The 23,040-nt window shown below is 40.3% G+C and overlaps 1 protein-coding gene across 2 annotated transcripts; it reads left to right on the top strand.

Annotated features, from left to right (window-relative positions):
• Window positions 1-868: 868 nt before the first annotated feature.
• On the top strand, window positions 869-22,751 carry rbms2a (RNA binding motif, single stranded interacting protein 2a). 2 transcript variants are annotated; one of them, XM_034138910.1, is made up of 14 exons: window positions 869-1,039; window positions 10,391-10,545; window positions 14,550-14,608; window positions 14,972-15,063; window positions 17,951-18,108; window positions 18,227-18,306; window positions 18,431-18,540; window positions 18,722-18,765; window positions 18,967-19,057; window positions 19,600-19,650; window positions 20,359-20,469; window positions 20,580-20,660; window positions 21,992-22,079; window positions 22,624-22,751. In XM_034138910.1, exons 1-13 carry the CDS (start codon window positions 968-970, stop codon window positions 22,070-22,072), a joined length of 1,185 nt encoding a protein of 394 aa, XP_033994801.1. In that variant the 5' UTR covers window positions 869-967; the 3' UTR covers window positions 22,073-22,079; window positions 22,624-22,751. The 2 variants fall into 2 exon arrangements, with proteins under 2 accessions (XP_033994801.1, XP_033994802.1); XM_034138911.1 differs by having other exon boundaries at window positions 907-1,039; window positions 10,394-10,545.
• Window positions 22,752-23,040: the final 289 nt, after the last annotated feature.

The raw sequence follows: 23,040 nt of genomic DNA on the forward strand, positions 1-23,040 counted from the left end.
GTGCATATCAATACAAACAAACACAGGAGAAGGTTACACAAGCAAAGCAGAGGACAGTGGCAAAACCAAAGCACACTTTCTGGTTGGGTTAAAAGTCGGTGGAGTTTTGACAGCCCTTATCAGTGGTTGTGAAGTTGTGATAGTATGGCCTTTTTGATAAGTCTGAATGCTGTCATCAGCATTTAAAGCACTATGCACTAAATCAATATTATTGAAGAGAAGGCATGAAATGTGTCAAGGGAAAACATGAAATTGTATGACATGAAGCATCAATAATGCTCCTGCGTACACTTTCTTGGCTTTAGGACAAATGTACAGTTTGATTTTACTTTGTCTGTTTTTGATAGCCTACAAAAAAACAAAGTCCACTAACTCCTGTCTTTATCTAACATTGGTTAACCCTGCAAGCAATAATATGTTTATGATATTGTTATAATATATTGTAACAATGCACATCATATGATATTGGGTGTAGTGTAAGATTTATGTTGTGATATATGAATGCAAATAATTTCAATAGATTCATTAAGATTGTTGGTTAAGCTGACCACACAAATAATAAATGAATATCTGTCATGAAGTGAAGTGATGTCAAGTAGATAATTACGGACACCGAGACAAAAACATCGCACACCTTAACCCGATTTTTCAAGCTTTTTGTCTTCGGAATCATATTTGAGAATCTTTGTTTACTAGTAATTCTTCCACATTGTCCCCCGGTGAGAGAAATAACAGTGGGCGGTGAATGAAGTCGAGCTAATCCCCTCTTCTCTTGTGGGACCCCCTGTAGCCATGTGAAGGGCCCCTAAAAGTAGCCCAGGGGCCAGCAGCGGGGGCCCTTGTCCTGCCGCAGCAGCAGCACCACTTGCAGTCAAGCAGCGGGACTCCAGGCTCTCACTTCCCCAGCTGCTGACGTCAGCTGGCAGCCTGGGCTGTGCTCGCCGCTCCGGACATAGCGCCGAGAAAAATGCTGCTCTCCGTACCGCCAAGGGCAGGAATCAACCCATACAACGGCTATAACAGCAGAAACAGCAAAAAGGTAAACGCTTTTGTTCTTTTTCCTTATTTTCGGCTTGTTCACCCTGCTAGGTAACACGCCCGTGTCTGTAGCGACAGAAAAGGGCTTGTGACAGTGAGCTGCAGTGTCCTTGAAAAGCGAAACGTACTGAATTTAACTTCAGACTTGGTGGAGTGAGAAAACAGCTTGTGGAGCAGCCGAGGTCTGTGAAGGTGGGAGAATCGGTCCTGTCATGTTGGACGCCTGGTGTTTTATTTCGTAGTATTTGTGCGTGTGTAGTACAGTGAGGATGTCGATACGACTCTGCTCACTCATTTGAAAAAAGTCAATGGTGGAGAGCAACTTTTATGGGTAACTGTACCGTGTTGGGATAGCGCGTCTGTGCCTGGATGTGTTTGTGGAAGTGGGGGTAGGGTGAGAGGCAGGCTGAGGGGAACATGGTACAAAATGAAATATGCCTCTTTCTCCGGACACTCATATCTAGTATTAAATCAGGTCTTCATTGTTTCGCTGCCTCGTAAGTTTGCATAGTTTTTAGTTTTTTTCTTGTTTCCCATCTGAAAACGGAATATGGCCCCACCCCTTGAAAAATCCCACCAGACGATGATGAACATTCCCAGAATTATGAATCGCGCTCTCGTCGTTGTTGACATTGTCACTTTTGTAACCAATATGTAAGGGAGTCATTCTCTAAGCAAGATTTAACGCACAATAATACAATAGTAATTACAATTCAAATATCTTCCCTAAAAGTGGAATAAATATTTCTGATTGCTGATGGCAGATCATGTTTATGTTACTCCTAAAGCCCCTTGCATGTATGGTTGCATGTTTTATGTGTCTTTTCCCTATGGACTATATATTGGCTTTGAAGTGATTGTTAAAGCTTTTTCATTATATGAGACATGATGTTTTGATTTCACGGTAGCATTTCTAGTTCTTCTGCTCTGGCCACTCTTTACAGACTTTGAGTGATCCTGAACCCAAAATGGTATTTGGAAAATGTATTTTTAAGATTTCTCTCTGTGATCTTGGGCACCGCCTGGCTGCTTATCCCTCCCACATCGGATGTCAACACTAGTGTCTGCTGAGGAAGCATTGTCAGAATTGTTTGTTTTAGACACACTCACAGACATAATTTATAATTTATTTTTAAAACTCACAATTTTTTATTGAACACACATTTATATGCAGTACTTCATCGTTACAAGGTTGGACCTCATTTCAATGCTGTGTTAGTGTCATTTTAAGTCCTTGAGATTAATTCCTGTTGTTTCTGACTAGTTTTATGTGTCATAGATAATATTCTATAAATGAATTGGCAATTGTTAAGGTAACCATTCACTTTACTCTCGGTTTTACGTATAAGAAGATTCATTTTAATTGAAAATCACATTAAGTCAAATCCCTAATTAGCCTGGGTTCACTTATTGTTTTATGTAACTGAAAGATAAGTAAGAATGACGCAAATTAGCTCAGCACAAAAACTGGAAAAGGTTGGAAAATGTTAACCTGGCTCTGTATAATGCAGCATTGGGGAAGTTGTTTGCATTTTATTGATCAATTTATCATCATAGAAACATTTTAACAACACTTTATCTGTGTGTTGTCTATCATAGTAATAAACATTTATACAAGCACAGTTTTCTTCTCCAGTTGTTTTAGTGGACCTTAGTTCAGAGAGAGGTCAAGTATCTGTGTTGTTATTCCTAACATTCCCTCCTTGTTATTTTTATCTCTTGCTCACATTCTGCCATACCTGAGCTGTATGAATACACAAAATAAAAGCCTGATCACAAAATAAACACGGTGAGAAAAGCTCTCTCCGTACTGAGCCTGACGATTAAGAGGCGTTTGGTTTCTGTTGTGCTTTAAGCCAGCCTCTCCTCCCCTGACTCAGCGCCTCATTTCCTCCCTCAAATAAATAGAATTAATGTGTCCCAAATCAAATTTGGTCGGTTTCCGTGTAAAGCTTCCTGGATGGAAAAATAACAGGAGGCGGCTTGTCGCTTCTTAAGGTATCCTGCGTCTCTCAGGGGCCCATGGAATAGCTTGTTTTTTTACTTGTCAATCAGATTTTTGTTCTCATGTTGGCGGGAGTCTTTTTCAATCTCAACACACTGCTGTGATTTGAACAGTTGTATGAGTTTAACACACACTCATACAACTGGAGCATTACATTGACGTTAAAAAGACCATTCAGACATGGCAGAGTAGCAGAAGTAAAATCAGTGATTTCACCCTTTCACTTTCAAATTCCACAAGCTTTCAGGCGTCAGCAGTGTTTCTTAATTGTTACCAATGCTGAGTATTCTTAACCTTTGTAACATTACTCTTTGACAACTTTGACTGCTCTGTGTCAGCAGAATAATGTATTGAAATTAAAACGTGGCTTTTTCACCAAAAGATGCTTGTTTCAAAGCTCACACGTTTAAATGAATACACACATAAAACATTTAGGATAGATTGATTGAAACCTCCTTATATAATCATATGGTAATTAGTAGGTGAAAATTACTCTTATAAATGCCTTGATCAGAGTTAACATAGTTAGTAGAGGAGGTTTGAGGTTTGTCACAGAGAATATGGTTCGTTAGCTAGCTAAAACCAAATCACCAAAGACATTGCAAAGAAATACTAGATGTCCTGGAAAAAAGTCCTTTGAAATTGAATAACCCTCAAAGGTAAGTTCAGGATAAAAAGGCACAGTGATTAAGGTTAGCTGAGGTTAGCTGCTGATAATATTTTTATTCAAACAACCGTAATAGTTTCTGTTTTAAAACTTGATCAGGTTTACTTGTCTGCTTGGTGAATCAAACCATGACAAAATTGATAGATAACTGTTTTAATCAATCACATGATTTATTTATAGCAGGCAACACTTAAACTCTGCTCTTAGCAGTCGAGAGTAAATAACTAAACCAGCAACCTGCAAATAAATAATAAATAAAGACTTAAAATGGAAGGCTTTTGAATAATATGTCATTGTTTTATACAGCTATGTAGAAGTGAAGTGAGTGCCAGTGTTTTCTTTTTCATATTTTCCCCCTTTTTTTCTTTTATTTGTATTCCTGTATTATTTATCGTATGTCTAAACAATGAGACTAATTTGGCCACTTGACAGCAACCTTTTCCATTAAAGGATTCACCAAGTTCACATCCTTTCAGCGATGACCCTTTGTGCTTGCACCTGTACTTCTGTACTAGCTTTTATTGCAGGATAGTGCCTATGGGAGAATTGTACTCAGCCAATGTCTAATCCCAAAAGTCATCAATCATGCCAAATGTCAGATGTCAAGTTTTTTCGAATTGCACCAAAACAGGGATTTGTCTTGTTTTACCCCTCAGGCACATTGTAACTTTGACCAGAGACAGAAGAACAAACTAAAACACTGTGATTGATAACTGTACCCAGAGTATGTCAAACATTGTTCAAGCCTGAGCATGTAGATTTTCCCATCAGCCTGACATGAACTGAAACCAACCGATGTCTGGGAGGTAGTAAATCAATCTAGAAGCATGGGTTTTACCTTTTGTAATTGTCACTGGATATGTGAATTATACATTGATTGCATTCAATGGGCAAAAAACAGCATTCATTATAATACATTTAGCATTTGAACTCACTGGCATTTGATAGTAAAATAAATACTATCCACCCCTGTATTGGCTCACTTGGTTATAAATATTATACTAGGGAGTATGAGGGAGTAATGTCTCAAAAATCCAGTATTTGTCAGGCTGAAATAACAAGATTATTTCAGTTACATTTCCTCACATGCCAGTTGCTGTGTTTAAAAGGCACTGAAGACTGTTTTCACTGAACAACACAAATACATCACATACGTTTATAATTTCTGTCTACATGGTTTCATTTTTTAAATAAACCAGCTGTTCTGCTGCAGTGACTCTGTCTTCACTGAACTCTTCCGTACAGTCACCTTTGTCCTTATGGCCGTCGGCCAGTTATATGTTTATCTATCTCTTTGTTTAATGTGTCAGATGTTCTGGATCGGTCACCAGCTTCACTGCCAACAGCAAGCCCCGCCAAGGTGAACAGGTAGGGAGACAGAGTCCTTGGAGAAAGCACAGCTGTCAGAAATCTGATGCCAAGTGATGCCAGAGTGCCTCACATTTTGTTAGATCTCTAGCTGAGCTGAGGGCCAGTGTTTGTCGGTATCTGTTTCCAAGCTCTCCGGCTTTCTTCACCTGACCTGGCTTAAAAGCTGTGCATACACTGTGCATGTGCATCAAGGTGTGAGGAGCAACAACATTAAGAGACAGACAATTTGAAATTGAATAGGTGCAAAAAAAAAAAGACAAAAGGTAGGGGAAGGTTGGAGACAGACAGGAAGGAAGATGCAGGAACGAGTCCGGACGTGAGTTTAGTGTCGCTGTCACCTGGTTGGAATGCAGAGCTTCTCATTCAAATGTCCGTGTGTGATAACATCAGGAGCAGATACAGAGGATTTCCTGTCTGCCACCATATAGCAGCTTACTACTTTACTAGTCACAGTCATCACCTGACCTTCTAATATAAAGAGACTATTTTCCATTTTTTATTTGAAATCTAGTACTACATGGCAAAAAGGACAGGATTCTGTTTAGAATCAAATATCTTAACAAGTGTTTGTCGATGCTTTAAAGGCGAACCTTTTGAGTATTACATTATTTTTCCCATGACTCATTTTCCTTGTCACTGGTAAAGTGGAGCTGGTATAAAGCAGCAGCTCAGCAGCGTAACTCTATACAAGCCAGAAGCTGCGCCCGCATGCAGACAGGCTATAAATCTGTGCATTAGCATGGAAGTCGGTCAGCTGGTCAGACAGCCATGGCTCTTTCCTGCCTCAAGAGAAGACAGGCAGCCAGGACATGGGAGGGCGGGCAGACCCCCCAACAGCCAGGAAATCCATGGAATTCTGTGGGTCAAACTGGGGTCGACTGGAGAAGCCCCCACAGGAAGAGACGGTGATAAAAACAGAGGTGGAGTGAGACTAAAAAGAGGCCTGGAAATCTAAACAGAGATACAGTAGTGAGCGTTTAAAGTGGTAGCTTAATATCTTTTTCTGATGTGGACACATAAAATGAAAATGTGATTTCTTTTATCTATTAAGAGATTAACGTAAGCCAGCACCAACAACAAAAAGTATTTGAGAAAGACACTTCCTGACAGCTTCTTGATTTAAGTTTACATCAAGGTAGAGGAAATGTTATTATTTATAGAAGTGTTCTTGGTTTTTATCTTAAGTTTTGTTCTAAAAATATCCAGCACATTTCTTTTAGCCTTTTGTTGTGAATTTGGATGTACACCATCGAGGAGAAATGGTCATATCAGCAGTAATACTTTAATGTGATGCATGGGATATTTATAAGGATAAGAAAGCCATCAATCAACTGCCAATCAAATATAGAATTATTGGAATTAATCAGATGTTCTTACTTTGAGTGTAATGAAGTTTTATTAAGGATCTACTCATCTGTTAAATTGGAGCAAACGTTTGAATTAGTGCTTGAGCAATTTAACGTTTTATTGAATAATCTGCAAATTATTTTCTCATTTAATTACATTTAAGAAATTGTAAAAAACTATTTTTTCATTCCAAAACCCAAAGCTAATTGAATTTAAACAGTAATGACCAGAAAATCTCCATATTTGAGGCATTATCTGATATTTTTGCATGGAAATATTACTTTAACTATTAAACAATTATCAAAGTAGTTTGGGATACAAAAAATCTTCAATCAATCAATTATTGTTGCATCTTAACTCAGCAACTACTGATTAACTATTCTTTATTTTTTTAGAAGTGTTTCTTCATAGGTTTTGTACAGAAAAGCCTGAAATCTAATCAGCAACCAGTTGGGTACAAAAGGACGTTAAACTGTTGTACTTTACATTTTATTGGTTCAGTTTGAGGTGTTTATGGTTATGCTTGCTGAGCATTTTAAAGACCATAAATGAAACATTTGACTCAAGCTGTTAAATATTTTTACAATCAAGCACATTAAAGGGGTATCATTGTATACCCACAGGTGTGAGTGCTTGTGCCTCGCATGAATGCATGTGTGTGGTTGCAGACTGGTGATTTAAGGGGTTTTGTTGCAATGCTCCTGGTACAGTCTGGAGCTTGATTGATTCTTGGCACTCGGGTAAAGAGTGTGTGAAGGAGATTACAGGTCTCCGCTGTCCTGCTCTTTCATTCACAAATTAGCTGCCTCCGAAAACGTATTCATCACAAACTACACTGTAACAAAATAGATCAACTCTTTTGGGCAGGTTGTGCCGTGTTTCACATTGGCCCTCAGAATGTTCTGGTCTGAAAGGAAATGAAACACATTTTTCTTGTAAATAAATGAATGGTGCTTTATTTATTATTCAAATGTACAGGGTTAGACAATTGACAAAACAAAAGAAACATTTTGTACAACATAATGCGACTCTACTCACTGTCAAGAAGACTTTCATTTGAGGCTTGAGTTGTTGAGTTTTGAATTTGAATCTTTGAATTAAGCATAACATTTTCATATGGATATTTCGAATTTTAAGAACGAGAACACAACGATTGGGATTTAATAGTAGCCTCATATTTGAGATGCATACCCTAACTACTACATCCCTGGTTTGATTTCAGCAAATAACACAAAAATACCAAATCTAATTAAACCTATTTATTAGTGATTTTACAATATCAAATTTCACTACACAAATGGTCCAGGAATTACTGAATTATTTACACAATATATACATTAATAATCTTAAAAATAACTATCAGAATTATGAGGTTAAACTTCCAAAATATATTTAGGTGGACAATGAAGAAAATCATTCTGGTTTCTAAGATGACAAAAATAAACTTTAAATAAACTGAGTGTAACTGAAAGTGCCTTGAGTTTGATGTCCAGATCTGTCTGTGCGTGTTTACTGGTTGACATGTGTACATATCCCTAGAATGAAAGAGAAGAAAGGAAAGAACACGCATCTTTTTTCTTTGTTTCCCTTTGAGCAGGTTGTGTCCTCACCTTACCTGAAACAAGAAAAAACATATGCAAACTGTATGGGTTTCTTAAGCCGTAGAGGAAGAGAAGATTATCTTTGGAGAAATTAGCCTTTTGTTGAATCTGCTGCTTTGCTGCTGGCAAAACAGAGGTCAGAGGGGCTGTCTGGGGGGGGGGGGGGTGGGGAGGGCTCCATGCCTTATGGATGGCGTCTAATTAGCGGGATTGGCTGACGTTGCTGGTGGTCCTGGTGTGACCGGGACTTCCTGCTGGGCTTTTCCTAAACACCACAAGTCTGATCAGTGACCCTCTCCTCTACTCTGAAATTAACCCATTGTCCTCCTGGCGCCTCGTCCAGTCGCTCTCTAATGGCGCGTTTCCACTACAGCGCGGAGCACGGTTTAAGAGGGCTGTGACGTCAGCGGCCTGTCTTTGGTTGCGTTTCCACTTGGCCTAGTACCGGCCGGCGGGTCCTAATTCACAGTTTTTCTGGCCTCATAAAATCGTGGGTCTAGGGCCAGAGACAACGAGGCTGAGTCGGGCTGAGTATGCTAAACTAGAGAGAGCATCGCTGGCAAGGGTCTACAACTACAACAAGATGGACATATTTGACCGTGATTTAATTGTAATACACGTTTCAAAATGATGCCGAAGTAACAACATACTGATACCGGTTAGTAAAAACCATGAATTAATGCTTTGTCAAGTCTGCAGACAGACGGCAGGCGAAAAACCTTTTAAAATGCGTGTTTTCTAAATGGAGATTGGCTAAGCTAACGCAGTATATGCTCCGACCGTCCACACTCACAACAACGGCCTATACAGACATAAATAAAGCAGTGACTGTATTCGCCATGACACAGGCAGTCTGTGGTTTGTACTTGTTTAACTTTTGTCTAGTTTCTGAACATATATGAGGAGCTGTGAGCTCTGAGTGCTAACAGCTAACGGCTGTGTTGTTTTTCTGGGGTTCTCATTGAAGATGACGTCACGGCTCCGCCTACACTGCGTTACTATAGATACTACCCCAGTTCCTAAATTGTAATGGAAATGCGCCATAAAGTGAGCCAGTCCTAACGAGGCCTAGCCATACCGAGCGAGGCCGAGCGAGGCCGTGTAGTGGAAACGCGCCATAAAAGATAGTCGCTCCACCCTGATGGGGCTGAGCTCAGTCAGAAAGCATATATGTGCTTATACCTTCACACTGAATAATAACATTTGGCCGTTAATCTGATTATCCTGCAGAAAAAAAGACATTTGCAAGTTCTGGCGAGCCTGGTCTGAACTCAAGTGTATTTATGGCCTCTGTTTTATTTTGGGAAACTGCCAGTAGATCTATTCCTGGAAAGAGAGGTCTTTTCTTTCAAAGTGATAATGAAACCGCATTTATCCAAATATAAAAAATACTCCTCTGCATGGTTGCACAATCTTTTGTTTGATTTCTCCAAGGAGAGACACATCCCCGAGTGAGAGGTGGTTGTTGCGCAACAGCCTTTCATGTTCCTAGTTAACCGCCATAGTTTACTCACTGGCAAGTCCTCATAGACTCACTGATGAAACGAAACAAACCAACATCAGAAATTAAAAGGAGGTGTAGTATTGGATGAGGTAGATTACGGATCAGTCAGATGGTCACAGTTCCTGGTGTGCTACTCATCTCTTTGAATTCTCCCATTTTCTGTTATGATCCATGGGCTCTGTATGTCATGTGGACTGAACTGAACCCTGATTTTGCATCTTGCTGCTCAGGGTCTTGTTTGGAGGGAATTGTCAGGACACTTTTAAACCTTGTGCGCGTCAAGTTTTGGGCGATTGAATGCAAACTTGAACAGATGGCAGCAATTTATTTAGAAATGCCTGTGTCCATAAGTAGAAGCAAACAAAGACAAGGAGCTCAAGTTAAAAAAAACAGTTCTTATCGGGTCGATTATTTGATTCCGCGTCATCAGACTGACTAAATGTTAGCTTTAGATCTTAAGAGCTTTGGTTTTGATATGCACCGCAATATATTTGTGTGGTTCCAAAAGTAAAGAAGAAGTTACTCAACATGGAGAAAGCGTAAGAGGCCCCTTTTCCCTATATGGAGTAGGCAGCCAAGAGGCCCCACATTCCCCTCAGAAAGCACTATTGGTGAGTGTTGACATGAGGGCTGTATGATATCATTTTTCGCAGGTCCCACAATATGATCACTCTCATGCAGGATCACCCTCTATCTCTCATCATCTCTAAACGCTTCTTGGAGTTTTTCACACATGAAATAATAACGAACATCGCTTTGCTGGTTCAAAGTTTGCTGCTGGTGTTTAAGAATATGAAGTATGTCCTCATCTGCGTGTTGATGCACAGTCCACTAAATCTGTTTCTTTCTTGTTGCAGCAGACCTATGTGTCTTCCGGCCACCAAATGGCGCCCCCCAGTCCCAACAGTAGCAGCAACAGCATCGGGGGGGAACAGCTGAGTAAAACTAACCTGTATATCCGCGGCCTCCATCCTGGGACCACAGACCAAGACCTGGTCAAGCTCTGCCAACCGTGAGTGATATTCACACTGCTTTCTTTTTTTCAGTTGGACTGAGAATATTGAAATTGAAAAAGATCCAATATCACACAGACATGTTTAATGTGGTAACTCAAGAATTCCATATCGGAAGACACATTAATGAAAGAATAATCTGACATTTCAAAATAATACGCCTATTTGTTTTTGCACAGAGTAACGTTGCACAGAGTAACGTTGCACATCTTTTCATCACACAACATTATGTCAACTTATTTCTCAAATTGTCAACCTATTTCTTTGGTGCAATATCTCATCAAAATAAGTGCTCTATGTTTTAATTGTTTATTTATTACAAACTTCAAATGATCATGTACCAAAATCTTAATAATATGTACGTTGCGCAGGTATAGGCTAACGTTATCATATTACAAGATTAATACTTTTAAAGATTTCTTAATTTGAATTAAGAAAGGTATATCGTTGCATGAAAAACCTTAGTTATATTTGAGCTTTTGGTGAGTGATGTAAGGATGTAGCATGTATAGCAATTGTTTGTGATACAGTGTACCATCTATTACCATGTAGAGCCATTTGTCTTGAATGTCACAGATGGGTTGTTTAATGTTGACAGATCGTAAAGGCAAAGGTATTGGCCTCAAGTTGTTATCCCTTAATATTGAATGAAACTATAGTCTCACTATAGCTGGTAGTACATTCCAGCCCACCATATCTGGAACAAGTTTTCTTTAGATAGTTATGATTGATGTAACATGAGAGAAAGAGTTAAAAAACCTAACCCCTCATTAGCAGATAGAATCTGTGCTTTCTGTAGCTATGCTTTTCATCTGTCGGACGCATGAAATTAAAACGTTTTAAGGCCATCATTTAATGTTCATAAAAAGGAACTGTTGAGGCAGGAAGGAAGGAAAAGTGGTTTCGGGAATAAGGATACTGAATTACCACAACTCAAGTCACTTTGATTCAATCTTGACAATCATAGGAAACACAAGAAAATTGAGGAAGAATACAGAGGGTTGAGAAAAGCAGAGGATGGGGGTTAAGAACCAGCGAAGGGGCCACAGAGAGGTTCGGCATGTTGCCTCCTCATGTCCTGATCTAACCTTTCACTCTGTGTGAGGATAAATTGCCTCCACTGCAGTGAACCAAGACTTACAGACCCTTAAAAAAAAGTCTAGCCTCTATAGGATGTAGGCCCCACACACACCAACACACACACTGATCAAACCCAGTAACAGAGCAACCTAACTAGTTTGCGCTGCTGCGGGTCATGGCTACGCTGTATGGCACACAAGTGATTTGTGAACCTTAGCCATGCATCCGTCATCTCCCCGGGTCGTTCACAGTAAGAACACGCCTCCCTGCTCTGGCCTTAGCTAATAGAACCTTACCTGACATTACTAACAACACAGTAATATGTGTGTGTCACTCCCCAGTGTAACCACTCTGACCCTACATAAGGTACCTTGGAAAGATCAAATCCACAGTGCACATTTACACAGCTCATGTGTTATAATCTTGTTAATATTTGAGTACACGCACATTGTCAAAGCTTGAACAATCAAAGAAAATGTGGAATCTGCGGTCTGTAGGTGAAACAGGCACCGGAGAGTAAAGGCAGGGGACTGACAGAGAAGTCATTGTGGGGCTGTTAGAGAAGTTGACAGAGGACAGAGGCTTTAGGTGTGGGTGGGAGGGCTTCCTCTGAAGGGGGAAACTTAAATGAGGGAGAAAAGAGTAGCATGGCCTGCTGGGAAAGAATGTCAGACAGCCCTATATGGGTCAGAGCTGTCTTTTAATTCCTTGTGGCCTCCGCAGTGTACTGGGCTGCTGTTCTGCTGCACAGGGCCGAGGTAAGGGTCACACTGTCACTGCTTTCAGACCTTTGAACTCTGCTGGGGTCTCCGTTGGGGAAAACATGAAACGTTTGATGTAACGTTCCTAATGAAATCTCAAACCGATCAATAGGACTTCGGTGTTTTTCAATCTCAGTATGAGCTTCAACCTGAGCCAGCATTTATGAACTTATGTTTGATAGTTATTATTTATTTCACCTCAACTTTGGTTTTTAACAATAAATGTTTTATCAAACCATTTATTTGTATATGTTTACATAAAATAAAAAAAAGCCAAAAATGTAATAATGATATATTCCACAAAATATTAAGATTTGCCCTGCATATTTATGTGTATATAATTAACAAGAAACCTATATTTTCTCTGTGTTCTTGTTATTTGTTTTTTATATTCACACATTTTCATGATTTCAAATCTGTCTCTAAGGGATCTGTGTGTGTGTACAGTATCTTTCAAAATAGTGTGTTCTCAATCTTAATACAAGTGAAAGGAGATTTTCCTAAAAAGAAAACATGATAATGAACCCTGTTAAGTTATGATGTAAGTGTCCCTGAACAGATCCCTTATAATAACGACATGTCAGTTTAAGCTTAAACTTTGGCCTTTTTTCTTACAGTTTTTGAAAAATGGTATACAGTACATTGCATGCCTGTTTCTACATTTGTGTTTGAAAAACTCAAAGATATGAAACATTTAAAGGTTAAATGTAAGTTTAACTTGAATGTGTTAGATGATATGAAGCTTCAGTGTATATACACGTAATGACCACTCTGCTATGCACATAACCTATGTGAAGGTCATCTGGCTATGTGGCAGTGGATGATGAATTATTAATTTCTGCAGTGAGGAAGAGTCCTTTATAATGTCTCTATGCTGAAGGTAATATAATGAATACACACACCCAAATGCTGTTTCCAGGCTCTCAAATATTGAGTTTCCTGCTTTTTCTCTCTTTACTATCAAATTAAAGTGAATATCTTTGAGTTTTTGACTGACAAAACAAGACTTTTACAGACGTAATCTTGGTTGAGACAAAATAGACATTTATCACCGTTATCTGACATTTCATAGACCAAACTAGTGATTGAGTAATCGAGAAAATAGTCTGCAGATTTATTAATAATAAAAAAACAAGTTGAAGCCTTGATTGTGTTTAGCTAGGTCCCTGCAGTGACAGTGTATTCAGGTCTGATTCTTTTGGGCTAATGTCCAATGAAGGAGTCAGGAGTGTAGGACCCAGCGGTGCTGCGATGTGGGGGTGGAAAAACAGAGCGAGGGAGAGGGATGTGGTGGAAGGAAGGCGAACCGGAGGGGTGAAGCATCAGGTTACAGTGTACATTCCACTCAGACGCCATGTCGCCCAAACAGAGCAACTCACTGGCTAAATTCACCAGACAGGGGCAGGTCTATTATACTGTACTGCTGATGCACAGTCTTAAAACACTGCCTTTCTTTATCCTCCACATCTCCCACAACAACACACATCATTTTCTGTTTGAAGGGGATTTGAATAGCATGAATGTTTGATGATTCTGCATCAATGCATTCATTGCTTCTCCTCTTGCTCTCTCCTACAGAATAGGCTGAGCAATGTGTTTTCTATTGATAACTGTGAAATTAAATGACATGTTAGAACTTGTGTTTCTTCCACAATTTGATTTATTTTGTGTTTATTGGAATGGATCAAGCTTCCAGCAGGTTTCCTCAAAGGCAATATTTCTATTTGCGAGTTAGGCATTGCTAGTGACAACACTTTGAAGCTTAATTTGAGCCAAAAATACTCGAGAGCAGAGCTGTATTTAGTAGAGAGGTGCGTGTTAGTGTGTTAATGTGTGTGGAGGTGTGAGTGGTAAAAACAGGCTTGGAACAAGTTGTTTTTGGCCCTAGGGTGCTCTCTCCTGTCTGTTGAGACTCCAGGGAACAGAGTAACTGTAAAGCCGTCAACAGCAGCCAAAGACTGGGTAGAGGTGAACAAAGTGTTCTGTGACACTTAGAATTGACTTAAGAAGACACAATTGATGGCATGAAAGAGTTTGAGTTCATGTTTACACCTGTAGTCGGGCAGCCTGAGGAAGTGGTGCAGCAGTGGTATGCAGACGTAGAAGCAGATCCCCATGTAGTCACCTCATGATACATTGACCCTGTTTTCTTGTCCTGGCAGGTATGGCAAGATTGTGTCGACCAAGGCAATCTTGGATAAAACCACCAACAAATGTAAAGGTTAGTAAATCTGTTGTTTTAATGGAGTTTTTCATGACTTTTTCCCGAATTGTTTATGTTGTTGGTTAGTAAACAGCAGGATTCCAGCAGACTCGGCACAAGGTTTAACAGCTAACCTAGCTCTGACAATACTAACCACCAGTACCTCTGAAAATATTCACTTCTAATGTATGTTTAATCTACAAAACATAACAAATATTTTGCCAGGCTAGCTTTTTTTCCCCCTTCTAAGCTAACATGTTTCAGTTTCATTTTATATGAACAGATATGAGAGTGGAATTGATGTACTCTCAGCAAGAAAACACATAACTCTTAAATAAATAACATTACAGTATCTCTAATATGTAATTGTCCTTTTTACAGGATATGGCTTTGTGGACTTTGACAGCCCAGCAGCCGCACAGAAAGCTGTCACAGCTCTGAAGTCCAGTGGGGTCCAGGCTCAGATGGCCAAAGTAAGAATTGTCAAGCTCTCGATCATCTTCCTTACACAGGCGCCACTTCTTTCACCCTCAAATCCTCCTATCACCGTTGGGTTCAACTTGTCCTTTAACATTATGATCCAATCTTGCCTTTACTTAAAATATAGTAACCCCTAAAGAGCCACCTGCTTAACTTTGACCACCAAGAGTCAAATGTAGTCCTGTTCATTTCTCTATCATGTAAAAGCTTGCGTGTCCTGATTGGCCGCGATTGTCCTGTTGGCAAAGGTGCAAGCTAAACTCTGGTTTATTGGGAGGCGTGTGTTTTGTTACACTTTGTTGGATGAGCCTGTGCCAGTAATTGGCAATTACAAGAACCATATAATCTGTTTTACTGTAGACTAGATTTGAAACAGAAAAAATTGATCACCATTTTGGAGCGTTTTTGTTAATTCACCGCTCTTCGCTTGTCAATTCTTCTCTGTCCTTTCATGGCATTCGTTCTCCTCTTTCTTCACCACCTTGCTTCTCCACACACCCTTCTCTCTGTGCTTGTGTATGTTGCTAACCTGCTCCTGTTGTAGCGCTTGTTCTGAGCTCTTTGTCCAAGTGTCTGCAGTCAAAGCTACTCTTGTCGGCCCATTAAGCTGATCCCTTTGGCTCTCAGACTCCCCATTGAAGGAGCCCAGGGGAGGGTGCCACTACACCCACTGTCAATGGGACAGGCACAATGAGCTGGCATTGTCCATGGCCTGGGGCTGACACCAGCACTTAATACACTCCACCCTAGTGTCCCTGCCCCCCTACCCATGTCCTGCACCCAAACAGACCCATTGCAATGTAACACCAGGATCTCCGGAAAACTGTAACAGATCCACGCGGCCAGCTGACCTCAACCAGTCCACTGCAACTAAACCCGGGGTCTAAGTTCTCTGCACCTCCTCTGTAAAAGTGCCACACAATCCTGCGTATCTCAATACCCAGCAAGTGCAACTCGACACCAAGACTCATCTCGCACAGACAACATGTGCTCAGTCAGAGGTGTTGATAACTACTATAAAATCCTAAATATACCCAGCTGCTTTTGGAGTCACTGGGCTATCCCAAGTCAGAAAAAAAGAAGCATTAGTCTAACATCAGTTCAGTATCAAACCCCTTAAGTGAGGTTTCACCTGTTTGCCCCTTCACCATGGTGCTGCAAAGTGTTGTTCACAAACAGAATGAGCCACACCTAGCACTGGCGGTCCTCAGAGTGTGTTCAGTCCCCGATCGAGCTACCCCAGCCCTGAGGCCGAGGGCCCAGAGGGAGCCGTCTGAATCAGGAGAATCATGGCAGGGTTAAAAATAGATCCGTTCTTACTTTCCTGCACCTCCCTGTTCAAACTCAGACGTCAGCTCGCATGCGCTGCTCGACACACAAGCAGGCAAATACAGAGACACACCTCAGCAGACCTTGAGCCTGGAACGAAAAAAATGCACTGTGACGCTTTAGCAAATCTTTTTCACATGTGCCTGGGCTGGGTCCAACAGGAAATGCGCATATCTACGACAGGATGGATATTTGTGTGAATATGAAACTGGGATATCATTTGTATTAGCCAAGATAAAAAGGTAAATAAAGGATAACAATTAGAGTCTTTTCCTTTTATAACTAAAAACTCCATTAGTTTCATCTGACCATAGACCTCCTGCTGTGGGCCACTCTGTTACATAATGGCCATATCGCCGCACCCAGAATGACAATCACAAAAACATAGGTGATCTCTTGGCCAGGGGGCTCAGGGCTGAGAACAGAGGCTTCTTATAAAGGCAGTAAATCTTTATCTGAGATAGGTGTTTGACTTACATCAGACAGTTTCCTTTATGCAGAAGTGAAAAACTGGTTTGCAGAGCCATCTTAAAGCCATGAGTGTTAGGAAGAGAGGACAAAATGGAAAATGATGGCGATAAAATACATTTTGATTGAAGAGAAGAGCCTGTGAATCAGCAGGCACTCATTTATCCTATTCTCCTTTTTTTTATTCATTTCTGTCATCCTCCTTTTTCATTACTCAAGACTCCCAACTACTTCCTATCTTGTCAGTTCCCTCCCTCCTTCGGTACAGAAATATCAGCCGTTTAAGCTCCTAATTTCTCCCAACCTCTCTCTTCTCTATCCTGCTCCTTCACTCTCTGTTTCCCTTTCCCCTCTTTTTAGCCCGGCCTCTTTTCTCCCGGTTGCCAGACTCCTGTTGCTCTCTGAAGTCCTTAACTTCATGCCTGACTTCCTGTCTGCTTCTGCACACTCACACAGGGATTCACTCTCAAGCTACTGGCCCAAAATGAGACACTGAATCAGATCTCTTTACTTGCAGTTATGCAGATCTCTTAATCAGGCGACATCCCTAAATATGCTACTACAAATTTATATTAGCATGAGTTGGTTTATGTATGTGTGCATTTGGATTTTTTAAAACCAGAGAGTTAGTTAAGTAATTGCTACACATTGGTGACAAATTATTCAGGGTGTCAGTCTATTAGTACTAATTGCTTTAAAACATTTTATTCGTATCAGGTCCCTTAACAAAATTATGCTTGACATGTATTAATGTGGCAAGAGTGATGACAGGTGTTTCTAGAAAGACACGACACAGTACTGCCTACACAGGAATTTATAAAGTGTGAAAAAGATATTGATATTGACAAGACATTTTTCTTTTTTTCAGATTTTCAAAAGCTTAATGTTCGAATAAATGTTAAACCTTTAAAAAGACACCTGAAAGCAGGGAAGTGAAGTTGGTATTACAAAAGACACATTTCAGATGTCTGCAGCTTCTGCACCAACATGTGTTGGTATTGAAGTAAACAAAAGTAATCACATCCCCTCAGGTCCAGAAAAGATCTGTATGCAAACTGATTTTTATGTCCACTTCCTGTGCAGCAACAAGAGCAGGACCCCACCAACCTCTACATCTCCAACCTGCCAGTGTCCATGGATGAGCAGGAGCTGGAGAGCATGCTCAAGTCCTTTGGCCAGGTCATTTCCACACGCATTCTCCGAGATGCTAACGGGACCAGCCGCGGTGTGGGATTTGCCAGGTTAGATATGAAACAATACTTCATGGTGGTTTGTAATGATTCGAACCCAACAAAGTGTCCAATACGAACAAACAGCGCTCCAAAAGAAGGATTACATTTGACTTTGACTGTATTTCAGAATGGAGTCCACGGAGAAGTGCGAGGCCATAATTCAGCATTTCAACGGCAAATTCATAAAGACCCCCCCAGGAGTGCCTGGTGCGTGGAATGTTATTTTAGTATTATAGGAACCTGATATTGTTGTTGTTGGTGCCAGAGCTCTGTGTTTTTGTTCCGCGCTGTGACCATTGAATTAACTCTTTTTGTCTGATCTGTTTCACAGTGCCCACAGAGCCCTTATTATGTAAGTTTGCCGACGGGGGTCAGAAGAAGAGGCAGAACCAGGGGAAGTACCTCCACAATGGAAGGCCCTGGGCTAGAGATGGAGATACGGTGAGATTTTAAAATCATGATTCTTAAAGGAAACTTTCTGAGTTCATTTGTTGTTGTTTCAAGTTGGAAATTAAAGCAAAAACATCCCTCTCAATCCTTGCTACAGGACTGTTTTTACTACAGGCTGCATTGGTGTTTGCATGACCTCACTGTTTATGAATCCTTTGTATTGTTTTCCCAGGGAGGAATGACGCTTGCGTATGACCCCACAGCCTTACAAAATGGGTGAGTGGTGTGCATGGACTGACTGAAAACAGTCCCAACCCTGCAGGAAAATAAGAGTTGTACTCGAGCCGTAGTGAAGTGCTGCCCTCTGCTGGGCATTGCAGGGACTCAGAAATGCTGTTAATGCTGTTGGAAACATTCTGCAGATGGTTGACATGGTGGCTGTCTTCATGTTTTCTTTTTGCTCCGTGTGTTCGACAGCTTCTACTCACCCTACAGTCTGGCTCCCAACCGAATGATCGCCCAGACCTCCCTCTCACCCTACATGCATTCGCCTGTCTCATCCTACCAGGTGGGGCATTTCATTGTGTTTATAATTCAAATACTGACTCAAATGTGCCTAAATGGAGAACACTACCTAAGTAAAGATTTCCAAAAGGTTGTTTTCATGGCATAGGAAATTGCAATCATATTTTGTGAACAAAAGCAATTTTGTTGGTTCTCTAAATGTCATATATAACATAATTGTTGTCTATGACGCAGTTACAGACTTTGTACTTGATCATATTAGGAAAGTGAGTTAGGAAATGGTCCAACGTTGTGACTAGTTTTGGGCTGTTTTAAGCCATCAAAATAACAGGAATTTTTAAACTGGGCGTTGTTCCCCTTTAATGCCAACATCTTATTTTCTGTGGCTTTTCCTGTGCCAAACTCCTCATTATGTCCACATGATGTCAGTTAATGGACACCCAGGGAGCACCACAGCTCACAGTACTGATCATGTTTCTTGAGATTATAGTGACCTGTCTCTGCAGAGTTTTGCAATAAGGGCACTAAAGGAAGCAACCGTAACATATTACAAATTAATTTCATGACGTGTTTCCTGATCTATAGGTACACAGCCCGTCCTGGATGCACCATCAGTCATACCTCATGCAGCCAGCTGTGAGTATCCCTCCTTCACATTATCTCCTCCCCTCATATACACTATTTACGTTAGCTACTTAATGTATTTTGGGGGGGGAAATTGTAAATGTAACCAAGAAACATTTGAGAAGTTGGGATGCCTTCTAGCCAGTCTGAGATGCATTGTTTGTATATCCCTTGAAATGTTTAAAAGGAATATATGGTAATATGGCTTTTAATTTGGGTTAACTTTCCATTCTCACTGGTATCATATTGTCCATGTTTTACTGTATTTTTTCTGTTTTGCTTTTATTTTACATTTTCTTTTTTAAATGGTTTTATTTTACCCTATTTTCATTTATTGTCAGCTTTAATTCAAGGGAATTTCATTAGGATCACTGTAGATGTTTTATCTTGTTCTGTATTTATTTTAATATTGTTGTTATGTTTTCTTCTTGTTCTGTAAAGCACTTTGGGCTGCTTTGTGCATGAAAGGTGCTATACAAATAAAGTTTATTATTATTATTATTATTATTATTATTATTATTATTATTATTATTATTATTATTATTATTATTGTAGCCAAGTCTTGACATGTTCATTTGTACCTACAGTATGGCTTAACTTTAGTTCCCGACATAGTTTTGTGTGTTTAGTTAGCTTGTGATGGATTGAAAACACTCTACATTAGTTCTAGTGCTTTAGACTATAATTTCAGTTGTAAAGTGTGTCTCTATGCATCCACAGGGTACAGTTCTTACCCCAACCATGGAGCACGCCATGTCCATCCAGCCCACGTCCATGATGGGACCTCTCGCTCAGCAGCTAAGCCACATGTCCATGGGCAGCACGGGCACAGTCAGTACCAATCACACACTCACACACACTATGCACATGTGCCCATAGATAACTGTCCTGATAATTACAAGATGAATGACTACTTGTTTTCCTCTCTGCCTTCCCTACAGTATATTCCGGCCAACACATCTATGCAGGGAACCTACATCCCCCAGTACACCCAAGTGCCTCCCTCCAGTGGCCAAGTGGAGGTATGAAACTAGTCTCAACCTCAGCTGCTTACATTTTGTATTTACATGAAGGGGATGACTATCTATTAAAACTGTGGACGTATTTACTAAAACTTGTAGCGTGGCAGGTCATTTGAGTTTGACTTTTAAGGAGTGGCAGAGTTGGTGAGAGATGAATCAAAGAAGAGGTGTCTATTAAAACTGCCAACTGACAGATGTACTGATCTGGAGAGTGGCCATGTGCCCTGAAGGTGTGTGTGGTATTTTACAACAAGTGGTGGCTTGGCTTTAATGATTCCTAAAGCATCCTAATAATACAACGGAAAACTCTGTTACATCAGACATTTTACAATTCTCCGATGCCAGAAAGTGAAGTGTTTTAAAACAGTATTCGTTTAAGTCATATTTTGTAAGATGAAACAGAAACACAGGACAAGTTAAAGTAATTCAATGTTGTCGCAGAAACTTGATAGGACAGACTTCTTTTAAAATACAGATTATGAATGAACTGGTTGGTTGTTAAGTTTATGAACTGGACTCACTATCCATCCAATCGTTTACTTTCAATACATAATCAAACAATTATTTAATGATAAGCTAATGAGTTGAAGAGTAAAAGACTCAATATCTTTTAAATGTTTTGAGTTAGCTTATGTCCTTACTGTTATAGAAGTCTAAGTAAGTCTTAGTGAACATTTAAATATAAATACATTGTATTTTAAACTTTTTCTTTCTAAATATTAGTATTATAGAGAATTTCTCACTGCAAACATATTTGAATATTTACTGATATCTTCCCAATGAACTTTGGTCCTGTGAAGTAACATATTGCTGCTGAACAATGGGACTGTATCACCTCCTCCGGTACTCAACCAGAAGAGCCTTTGCCACTCATAAGTAAGAGCAGCAGGCTCCTGACTGAGCGCGCTGCAGGAGCCGGCTCAGCCTGCGGGAGACTTGAATCATTTGTTGGGAGGTCGAGCTCAGAGACAGTTGGGAAGACAGGTTTATGAATGAGAGAAGGAACTCAGGCTGTGATTGGATGGATGAGATGAAGTGGGAGTGGAGTAAAGTTACAGGTTTAAAGTAAGATTCACCTCAGCCACTCCTTAAATTGTACCACAAGACAAATATGAAACATGCCTTTTAGTAAATACGTCCTGCAGTTCGCATTTCCAACATATTTGACATGTTTTACTTTTGGTTAATTCACTCAAATATATGTTATGTATTGTATTCGGTGGGGAGGGCAGCGGGGAAATACAGTTTGCGCTTCTTTGATTTAAAAACAAAAAATGCATTGAAATGATCAATCAGTTCTCTCTTTGAATAACCTCTCCTCTCTTTTAAAGGAGAATGGGGGTCAACAGCAACAGGTTGCCTTGGAGAATCCTGCAGAACACACAAACTACTCGTACCAACACACCAAGTGAAGCTAAGGTACGACTGCTTTGCCTCGCAAATAACACAAATGTACCTCTGCAGGTGACCTATTTTAAGAAATGTGTCACCAGCAAAGTCATATTCATGCAAAAAATAACGTGTGTGTGTATGCCCTATAGCACATAAAGGCACACTTGTTTCAAATCGATTTTTTGTTAAAGTAATAATTGGTTTCCGCTTATTCGCCACTTTACCAAGATTTCTTTACTTTTGGTCCGAGCCAGGCTGATCGGTCTCAGCCTTTTTCTAGCCTTAATGCTAAGCTAAGCTAACTAGCTGGTGGCTTCATCTTCATGGCTGCTTTATTGTAAAAGACCAAGTAGAATATTTAGTTACTTACACACATTTTGCATACTCATATTTTGACATGGTGCATTTATGTGTATTACTGCACAGTCCAGGCATATTACTTGTTCAAAGAATGATTTGCTGTTATGAAATTCTTACTGTGTGTGTATAGAAGTCAACTTTACAGATGTGTTGTGAGCTGAACAGAGGTTGAGGTACAGGGCATTAATCCTAAATTGTGTGTGTGTTCCAGCTCCCAGCAGGGGGAAAGCACCAGAGGAATCCACCAGGCGGGATTCAGCTGAAAGATAACGGTGCTCCGTACCATCATTAAGCACCCGGACTTGAACATGGATAACAAAAGGAGTGTGTGTGTGTGTGAGAGTGAGAGTGAGTGAGTGAGTGAGTGCGTGTGTGTGTGTGTGTGTGTGTGTGTGTGTGTGTGTGTGTGTGTGTGTGTGTGTGTGTGTGGTGTGTGTGTGTGTGTGTGTGTGTGTGTGTGTGTGTGTGTGTGTGTGTGTGTGTGTGTGTGTGTGTGTGTGTGTGTGTGTGTGTGTGTGTGGTGTGTGTGTGTGTGTGTGTGTGTGTGTGTGTGTGTGTGTGTGTGTGTGTGTGTGTGTGTGTGTGTGTGTGTGTGTGTGTGTGTGTGTGATGTGTGTGTGTGTGTGTG

The sequence above is a fragment of the Trematomus bernacchii genome, unplaced genomic scaffold (genome assembly GCF_902827165.1).
Source record: "Trematomus bernacchii unplaced genomic scaffold, fTreBer1.1, whole genome shotgun sequence".
NCBI lineage: Eukaryota > Metazoa > Chordata > Actinopteri > Perciformes > Nototheniidae > Trematomus > Trematomus bernacchii.

What these genes read in the sequence shown, in the direction of transcription:
- rbms2a (XM_034138910.1), top strand. Translation starts at nt 968, where the DNA reads ATGCTGCTCTCCGTACCGCCAAGGGCAGGAATCAACCCATACAACGGC. An exon ending in CGCGGTGTGGGATTTGCCAG is followed by an intron (nt 18,109 to 18,226) that starts GTTAGATATGAA and finishes ACTGTATTTCAG; the next exon opens with AATGGAGTCCACGGAGAAGT. An exon ending in GGGCTAGAGATGGAGATACG is followed by an intron (nt 18,541 to 18,721) that starts GTGAGATTTTAA and finishes TTGTTTTCCCAG; the next exon opens with GGAGGAATGACGCTTGCGTA.